At 31.4% G+C, this 10,289-nt stretch overlaps 1 protein-coding gene across 1 annotated transcript; it reads right to left on the reverse strand.

Moving 5' to 3' along the window:
* Positions 1 to 4,474: 4,474 nt before the first annotated feature.
* Positions 4,475 to 7,562, reverse strand: LOC116340536 (neural-cadherin-like). Its single transcript, XM_031767089.1, has 4 exons — positions 7,557 to 7,562; positions 6,410 to 6,592; positions 4,721 to 4,910; positions 4,475 to 4,503 (listed from the first exon to the last, which is right to left on the reverse strand). Exons 1-4 carry the CDS (start codon positions 7,560 to 7,562, stop codon positions 4,475 to 4,477), a joined length of 408 nt encoding a protein of 135 aa, XP_031622949.1.
* Positions 7,563 to 10,289: the final 2,727 nt, after the last annotated feature.

The raw sequence follows: 10,289 nt of genomic DNA on the forward strand, positions 1-10,289 counted from the left end.
GGAAATCTGTATTTTTCCCCTGCCATCAAATATATACAATTTTTTTCATATAATTACTTAAGATTTTATATTATCAAAAGCCTTTTATAAGATAAAGCACATTGAAGAATAAATAATGCTCGAAAAAATTAATGAGTGAACAGATTTTTCACCATTAATATAACGAGTTTTCCTCTTAATCTTACAAACTTTTTCTACTGTGTGCTTAGAATATAGTTACTCGGATAAATTTCTGTTTGAGAACTGCATACACATACATAAAAGAATTGATATGCATACACTATTGTCTGGCTAGAATATACAGATTGGCTGACATGAACTATTTGATTGGCTGTGAATAAAAGTGGAAATAGTCGATTTCAAATGTTCTCAATCTCATTTCTTTAATAAGAAGTTGCAAACGATCAACTATTTCCAATTATGTTCTGAAGCACTCGAAAACAAGACAAAAATTTGAATTTTTGGTATTTCAAAGAGGTAAAATTCAATTCAAAATCGTTTGCATTTGATAGGTATTCATAAGATGAATTTTATGACATAAACTGCATGTATTTTCTTTTTGTACATGTGTGAAAATGTTTTGAATTTTAATTATACATCTATGGTGGAGATTTGGGATTTTGTGATGAATATCGCTTTATGTAACAATATGCAGCTCAACATTGTAAATCTGTCGGCTTAATTCGCATGCATGCTGGTAAATGTTGTATTTTTTGTGACAGTGGAGAATGGAGACCTTTTCTCCTATACAAAGTCACATAATGTGGCGACATTTTCAATTATTTCAAGCCTGCTTTCAATCAGATCGGAATAAGACTCTTACGGTGCAATATAAACATATCACATCATTCAAGTAACTTGGAACGAAAGCTGCCTGGACATTAATATGGTCAAATTGAAACATAACAACATGAGACTTCCTTTTGAATGCAAATTGAAATGAAAATCGGGTGGTAAACAGTTTACTGATGATTATAAACAGACAGAATATGAAAAAAATAGATTTGCATTGGATAGCCTGATAAAAGGTTCAAAAAACAAATGAGAATTGCAATCTCTGTTAGGTAAGTGACCCATTTTTCTTTGAAATGAATATGGATTTTCACCTCATAAAATGATGAAGTATTTACAGCTTTATTTAGTTATGTTCATTTGCTGTTGTTGGTTGTTATTGGAAAATATGAATTATCTATGTACAATTTTTTTCCCCACTGAACTTTAACCTGATACCATTTTGAAAGCCATTTAAATACAATCTCTCTCCTTTCTATACTGATCCTCCTAATACTGATTTCATATCGATTCTTCTCAAATTATAATCAAATTAATTAATAACTCAAGATATTAATATCCATAATAAATGTAAAATGATATTTACTCCTTTTTCTTTCATTTTTCGTCTGTAAGAAATCCAATTATTATCACATTATCACATATTTTTGGTGGAGTTATATTCCAAGTTGGAAACAATACATCAACATTTATAAAATGACAAAAGTCATTTAATTCCGACAAACAGGGACATGAGCTTGACTTGACATTGATAACCTCAAAGTGTTAAAAGGTGTTGAATACTCCAATACTATCATTGGTCCATCATATTTAATACATAATCTAGTCAATCAATCATGACAGATATGCACACTTGAAAGCTGTTGCCGTTTGTTTTTAATTTAGAATATGATTCCACTAAATCATTAAAAACCGGAATGGTATAAAAAGTCTATATTACGGAGTTTGCTACTACTGATTCCGAAAGGGAGAGAGTTTATTTGGTGCTACTCATTTGAGCGCTGAGTACACATTGAATACATTTTACCGGATGCCGCGATTATATAGCACATGTAGCTGAAAAGTACACAATCCCATTTTTTTACACAAATTGAAATTTACAGTTGGATAAACAAAAATTATACGAAAAAAAATTATCGAAACCACACACAAAATTTATTTTATTGTATATGAAATTCGATTGTGGTTTGGCATTTAAAGCATTTAGATTGGAAATATTTTGTCAATTTTGGAATAATTACTTATATAAAATCATGGATTTATTTCAATTAGGAAGAAAATGTATTGAAATTCCTTCAGATTTATATTCACCGATTTTTCAATCACTCTTTATTCCATTTTCGAAACATTTTAAAATAAACATTCATCTTGATAAATTGTGGCAAGTGTGCAATCAGTACTGATAGTGTGTAACAATTTAAATCGAAAATCGTTTATCAAAATCTGAGTAATAGTAAAATCGAAGTCAAAAACCATTGGGATTGAAATTTGTCCGAAATAAAATCAAAAACGATTGAGAAAAGAACGGTCAAAGCAGCGAGCAAAAGTTTTTGCTTCGAAAATCAAACAATATTGACCAAAAGATTAAAAAGTTTCTGTTCGAACTAACGCTGAGAAAAACTTATCAAAGAAAGTGCATATACAATTCGAAGTGCATACACAATATTATTATAGTATATGTAAGTAAAACTTCACAACTGAGCAATCAAACAGCAAATCAGTCCAGCAGTAATTTATAATTTCGAAAATAGTTTAATAATAATTGGCGTTTAAAAAAGTAATTCCGAACCAAGCTTTCAAAGGCAACAGGCTGATTATAGTTTTACTAGCAAATGCATCTGATATCGAAGTGGCAAAACATTTCAAGTTTTTTGTGTCTATCTTCAATTTGCCTAAGGATTAGTTACAAAAGTTTTGTTTATCATTGACAATAAGTTGTCTATTCATCTGAATCTTCAAACCAAAGTTGCTGTCAAATCAAATTGGGCGTTTATCATCTTTGATTTTTCCTTTGATAGTGGAAACATTTTAGGGCCAGTTTCTCGATAGAATAAATTATCAATTGAAAGACTTCTTAACTTCCAAGATGCAAGAAACAGAACTTATAATCTTTCATTGATCTACAAAGGAAATTTCATGAGGCGTCAATAACATGATATTTTCATTTGGTTACTCATGAACTTTTTCATGTTTATCGACGAAAAATAAATTTTCCATCTTTCATTTAATTTCCAGTTTGTTTCGTAAGTCCTGACGAGAATCTTGCATAAAAAATATGCACAAGGGAACATTTTCCCGGTTAATTTCATCTTTTCCTTTTATTCCTTCAAACATGTCATTTCCATAGAAAAGAATGGACAAATAAACTAACACTTTACTGATGTTTATACAAATAAAAACCAAAATGTTTGAAAGCATATTATTAACGCGTTCTTAAATTCAAACTTGAAACAAAATGATTTCCCTCTGTAGATCAATGGGGTTCGTATTTCGATGAAAGTGTTCAGCTTTAGCATCTTTTTCCAATATAGCTACTTTTCTTCGGGAACAAAAGGAAACGTTATCAATCAATGAAATAACGTCTTTTAAATGAGGAGCTGTTTTTATTTCAACACTATTTTCCTTTTAAATGGAATCAAATTCATGAAAATGATATGTCATTTTTTGTAATAATACTAAAGTACATCAAAATGACAAACGTCCAAAAATATATTTCTATTAAATCGTTGATGTAATTTACACTGCAGCATTATGTTGTGCGTTCATGCAGTTTTCGCATTTTAATGCACCAATAAGCTGGTGTGTGTGAAATTTATATAGAGAAATGAAATCTTCAAAAGTTGTGAGAGAGGATGCTTGGCATCGAGATGCGTTCAAACCAATATCAGGCATTACTTTTTAAACGCGCAATAGTTATTGTTTGGAAGATTACTTCCTTTTCAATTTGGACAAATGCCAAGAACGAGCCCAAAAACAAATAAACAAAGTTTGCTACAATGAAAACTTTACGCTTTTAGCTGTTGTGTGATTCTTATTATAAAAACTCATCCAGAGAGCGAATGAGTGAACTGTACAAAAAGTGCCGACAAGATTTACGTCCTTTGATATTCGTTTATCAATGAATATATTGAGTTCAAAAAAAAAGACGTTGCGTTTCAAACAACACGCTGTTTGTGACTTGAATGAATGGCATCTGTTTATTCCGTGTCATTGGTTAATTTCACACTGCTTTTGTTTTATATAATCAAGATTTTACGCTCACGCCATTCACTCCATTTATAAAAATTTACCAAATTGTGTTCGCGTCTTTGAATTCGCACTTCGGTTGTGTCTGTGTCAAAAGCGAATAATCAGCACGGACACTTTATACGCTAAGATCACAGACAAAAACAATGTATGACGCTTGAGAGAGAGAAGGAGGGAGAGAGAGAGGGAGGGAGAGAGAGAGAGAGAGAGAGATGGAGAGAAATTGTTAGCGACGGAAAGCGTTCACTCTACTGATTATGTGATAAGCAACAAAAAGTTATTTGGCGACAGAAACAACCAAGAATTCTTCTTCCGATTAAAATAAATAAGCTAAAGCGGACTATGAAAAAGAATGTTTTTTTTTTTTATCAAATGGACACATTCTCTATGTTTTACATAGTGACAGAGAAATATTTTTTTTTATACTTGGACCAGTTTAATTTCTTAATTTGGCTTTTGTTTTAGCTGCTGATGCGCAATAGATGAACAAATTTTTAAAAATTTTGTTGACATCATTTTTGCGCACAAAATTTGTCTTGAATTTGGAACTAAGCCCAGTGAATATTTTAAAGCGTGTGCACGACATACTTCTTATGCATATTTTTTTTTATTTGTTTTTGTTATTATTACGCCGATTTCAAACTTGCAGTATTCTAGAAATTATATTCGAAAATTATCTTACCTGAATTTGGTTGTCCATTGCTATTCGGACGTGCTGATGGTGCTCCGTCACGTGCCTCAACTTCTAGTGCATAAGCTCCTTGCTTTTCACGATCGAATACAACTTTGGTGAATATTTCGCCACTTTGTAAGTTGATCTCAAAGAATTCTTTGCCTTCATTACGTGGTGAGTCGACAATATAATAGTACACCTTTTTTAAAGAAAAAAAAAATACATTTACAGTATGAAATACTTTTAATAAAAAAAAAACTCTAATGATGATTATATTTATGTATTTTTCGAAACCTCTTGTTTCACAAACATAATGTGATGTATTTAATATTTAAAAAAAAAACATTGAAAAATCTATAAATTCATTAATGAATTCACATCAAATATACATTAACACAAATAATAGTTTGACTTCGACTCTATTATTATCTACTTTTCAAATAAATTGGAAATTGAAGAAAAACAGTTAATGATTCATTAGTAGAACTATATATCGTCAATTTTCAACGACAATTCATAATTTACATTATCTCGTTGAACAAGTGAACTTGAGAAGAAATTTCCAATTAAAACGAAGTCTCAAGAACAATACGAATGAAAAAAGTTAATGTATTACCCCATCGAAAATGAATACTCAGCAAAAATAAGTTCATGAGCAAACGTAAAGGTAAGACCAACTCCAACTATTCGAACATTTTGTGAATCATTGAAAAGAAAGTAGATGATAAAAAGATTGCGACGGTGCAACAAAGGTCAGGCTAAAGTGAATTGAAATCGAAATTAACATTTCAACTACTTCCATTCGATTTGCTGCTTTTTCACATTCAATTGGCCAAATGGCATTATATCTCCACAAGTTTCTCGAAACCAGAGAAATTGCAACAGTCGATTAAGAGCTTAAATACGAAGTGACTTTGAAGTACTATTGCTTTTGTCTTGCCAAAGTATTTACGACTTCAGAGCACGTGTACGAAATCGCTACGTTCACAACAATTGCAGATTTTGTGATGTTTTGTAGGTTTTTTTTTCACCAAGCACGTATATTTTACAAATGCAATCTTGATTTTGCGACTGATTAGCGGAAAATAATCAACCTAATGGATTTCGAAGAAGATGTGAAATGTAAAATCAACTGTTTTTTTGTACGAGCGGCAAAGCAGACGAACAATACGATAAAAGAAAACTTGAAAAATTTGCTGACAATTTTATTGCGAGGATAAGAATGCAGATAATGCAATTTTATCGGTGAAATTATTTCTATGAAAGTTTCATCACTTGAATTTTAAAATATATTAAAAAATGTTCAATGCGGCGACGATGTGTGTTATTTAATGATGCGTGCACAACTCATGACAACAAACATCTCGAATACATTGCGCACTAGCTCCTAGTTCGTTGCATTTTACCTATTTACGAACTGCATTTCAAATTGTTTAAATAACACTTAAAATATTGAGCTATCTGAAATTGCACTCGAAACTAACACTTGCTTGTAATGCAATTTGTTTGTCGAATTCAAAACGAAATATAGAGCAAACTTCAATTCATGCCATCCACACTTTGGCATGCTTCATCGAAGTGTACTGTTCAGCAGCAATTTGTGTCATTACAGAAAATTTCCAGCAAATATACAAACTTTATATAAAATTGAATGCGAAAGAGAAAACAAACTGGTAAGAAAAGATTCGTAAGACATACCTGATTATTCGGGAATGTTCCATCCTTATCGATGGCATTCACTTGCGTTACTTTTGTTCCGATTGGTTCGCCTTCAAGCACCGTTTCTTGTTCACGTTCGGTAAATAATGGGATTTCATCGTTAACATCTTCCAGCATTATATAAACTGTGGCTTCCGATGCTAGTTGTTGAGCACCATTATTCTGTATTTACATCAAATAGAAATGGAGAAAATAGAGAAAATAATGAAATTAAACAAAGAAAAAGCAAATGAGATAGATTTTGTGCGATTTTGATATATTAAACGGTACCGCTTCAAAAACCGGTCGTATCTCGTATGAAAATTACATTCCAAAATTCTATCACGTCGTTTACATTACATAATGAATTGAAGTAGCTAATTCTCGTGATTTTATCTCACTGAAAATTTGTCATATTATTATTTCTTTTTTTAATTTATAAATGAATTGAATATGAGCTAATGAAATTAACAGAGAGATTAAAAGTAAACGTCAAAAATGAATTTTCCATTGCACGTTTCGATTCGAGCACACTTCACATAGTTTCCATTTATCTTATGACATACTACGTTCAAGAAACAATAACAGACCTGCAGCAACAGCCGCCAGAGCACCAATCTAGAATAAACAATCGACCGCCGTTAGTCAATATATACTTTCGATCAACTCTGATTATTGAACTTATCTCGAAGCACGAACTGATTTGTAACCAAATCAAGCAACATATATAAAAATGCCAAGCAATAAAAAACGGAGAGAGAAAAAAGAAAAATAACATTGTCGAATCAATTTTGGCGAAGAAGATTGAGTCTGCATACCAATCGCGTAAATTATTCTAGAATCGAATGAGTCACAACATTCAATGTTTTGGCTTAGGGATCTTGTTGTTGTTTGAAGATTTATCGTTATTCAACTCGTTTAACTTATGTTACGATTCGGCTTTTTGCCTTCCAATTTAAATTATATATGGAACTTTTTTTCATTAAAGCAGGTCGTTCAAAAATCCTTATTCTATTATCAATAACAAAACAAAGCATAGAAGCTTTGAAGTGCCTCACATTTACACATTCATATAATTGAGGAGAGAGTTAAAAAAGCCGTTATGGCGAAAAGTGTCGATTTTTTTTAAGAAATAAAATGAACAAACCATCATGTTAACTTGAAATAAATTCATGTGCTATAATTGATGTAACATTTTTACCATGTAAACTGTCCTATTATATATGCAGTGAAGTAGATCCAATCGGGACCCATTCAATTTGTAAGTTTCATAATATAATTTAAATTACATATCCATTTTATGTTAATGCTTTCTTTTTCCCAACGAATTAATTATTCGTTCATATTTTCGTTGGAAATGTTGTCATTTTATTACAAAACTCATTTCATGAGAATGAATACTTTGATTTTCTTGAAAAGCATAGTATAATTGAATAATGATGATTTTCGTTGAGTGTTCTCTCTTTTTTAGTGCCTTTTGAATGGGATAAATAAAATTTTCAAATGGCATACAATTCATGGAGTATTCCATTCTTAAATGAAATCTGTGCATACATGTGCCATGATAATGCAATGACCGAATGTTCCATGTCTCCTTCATGCGATATACTATAAAAACATGATCTAACATTATTTTGTAAACTCAAATCCAATGTATGTATGCATGTACATTGTACACAGTATACATTGAATATAAAATACAATGTGTAACATTTTATAAACACTTTCCTTCGTTCGCTTGTATTTGCAACAAATAGAATGTTGACGTGTATGTGATTGTGTTATAAATACACATATTGGACACCATGCATGCCATTTATTTGCGTACGAATTTTAATTTTGAAAAGGATAATATTCATTCAAAAGAGAAATCAAAGTGGCACCGGTTTGTTATAAGCGGCAAAGTTTTGCCATCATCATTATTCTGCAGTAGTGTAGATGAACAACTCTCTTGTAGATACTACAAGTGAAAAATGTTCATAAATATGGCATCCTTAATCACTTTGAAACATCATCACGATGACAACGAAGCCTTACTACATGTGCCATTCATTACGTTATGAAACGTATTTTTTATTTGAGCACTTGTTAATTTGCACGTGTTTCAAACTTTGCAATTGATTTTTACGTAGCTTGTCCAATGTAAAAAACATACTGCATCGAAAAAAAGTTGCGTGTAGTTCTGCTGCTCTGCATTGACTACCTTTAATTTAGTGCCAGCAATGGCACATTATGTTTTAGTTAGCGCGTTCTGTTTTTTTTTATTAGAGAAACTCTTTTAAATATCCAAAACTGATTTGAAATTCAGAATATTTCTCTCTTTCTAACACAGGTTAGTAAGCAGCTTGAACAAATTTTTTCCGAAATTCAACCACAAAAGCAATGTTAGCTTATAATATTTGAGTTTATATTTTCAACTACGGCCAATTAGCCAATCACATTACATTTAACCCAATTACATAATTGACTATTACAATTATCGTTTCACATCATTACCGCTTCAAATGTTCTCAATTGTCAAATGAGTTGGCGCTCTTTTGTTTTAATTTAGTCACATAAATGTTTCATCAAAAATTAATTAGAGAAAACTATTTACAAAATGTATTTCTATGAATGGTTCGGCTGTTGTTGTTTTATGAATAAAAAGTGACAGAAAATGTTGGTCGACAAACTGTCGATTTGAATTGTGATTTTATCAGGGAGCATGCCTCCGAGTAGGACAAACAGTAAGGAGGAGTAAAGCGCTGAGGATCGCCATTAAGTAAAAGGAGGAAAAGTTTTTTTTGGTCAAAAAGCTATTTTTATCACAAAAATATAATTTTTGGTTGGAAACATTTTCCTCCTCACTTGCAGAAGAGGATAGCTCTCACTATCAGCGCTCCCCTCATTTTCCTCCTCACGAGTACGGTTATTTTACAAAATGAAAGTGGTAAATTCGGATACATTTTTGTCTACTACTTTTGAGTAGGTTTTCTGTTCCTTTTCAATGATTTTTTGGCTTGTTTCTCCATGTAAAATTGTGTAAAAAATAATATTTCAATCGCATATAGGTAATTTGTGCATTTGAAACACAAAAATATTCTCGAAAAATTTGAATGAAACCAACGTTCAAATCCGGAATATTTGCAACTTCAGTTCTGCAGTATATGCTACTAAAGCAGAACTTTCCTTTCATTTGTTACATCATGGGTTCAGTTGAAATAGAACTATAATGCGCCTGCATATATCCACAACAATATATTGACTAAACGGAATAAAGCTTGTATAAAATCAATCTCTTGCTAAATGGATGCCAAACAATGTAACATCATAAAAAAATTCATTTGCTCAAGTTTTAAATATCGCTAACACTGTTTACCATATGCTGTTTACCATATGCCGTTTGGTAGCTTTGTTTGTAATGAATTTTGGTACCAAATGCACGTCAACAAACGTTTTATGTGTACACAAATGGATATAATATTATTCCATTGAAATTTTCTAGCTTCTCCTGTGAAGTGGGAGGGAGCCAAGAAAGAAAAAAAAATAAAAGAGAATTTTCTTCTTAAATGATAAACAGCTGATTCAAGTTTTAACTCATCTAATTAGATTCATGCCGAATTGGGTTAAGTTGTTTGTCATATCGGACGTGTTCTTAGTTTTTATACGGTCTATTCCATCGACGCATTGCAAACGACAAAGTTTGAAGACAAGAGGAGCATACGTCCTCTTCTTCTCGTTTATCTCGAGTTGAAGCATTTTCATATTAAAGAAACAAACATTAAACTTGAAAGAATACATAGTTTGTGTATGTGTTTGTACAAGCACAAAAGAATCAAAGAAAATAAGATCCAGTAACTAGCACCTTTCTTCTGTCACTTGCATCTGCTTCTTTTATCGT

The sequence above is a fragment of the Contarinia nasturtii genome, unplaced genomic scaffold (assembly GCF_009176525.2).
Source record: "Contarinia nasturtii isolate CC-2019 unplaced genomic scaffold, AAFC_CNas_1.1 Cnas_scaffold_695, whole genome shotgun sequence".
In the NCBI taxonomy this organism is placed as follows: domain Eukaryota; kingdom Metazoa; phylum Arthropoda; class Insecta; order Diptera; family Cecidomyiidae; genus Contarinia; species Contarinia nasturtii.

What these genes read in the sequence shown, in the direction of transcription:
- LOC116340536 (XM_031767089.1), bottom strand. An exon ending in GAACATTCCCGAATAATCAG is followed by an intron (nt 4,911 to 6,409) that starts GTATGTCTTACG and finishes TCTTTAAAAAAG; the next exon opens with GTGTACTATTATATTGTCGA. An exon ending in CAATGGACAACCAAATTCAG is followed by an intron (nt 4,504 to 4,720) that starts GTAAGATAATTT and finishes GCGCATCAGCAG; the next exon opens with CTAAAACAAAAGCCAAATTA.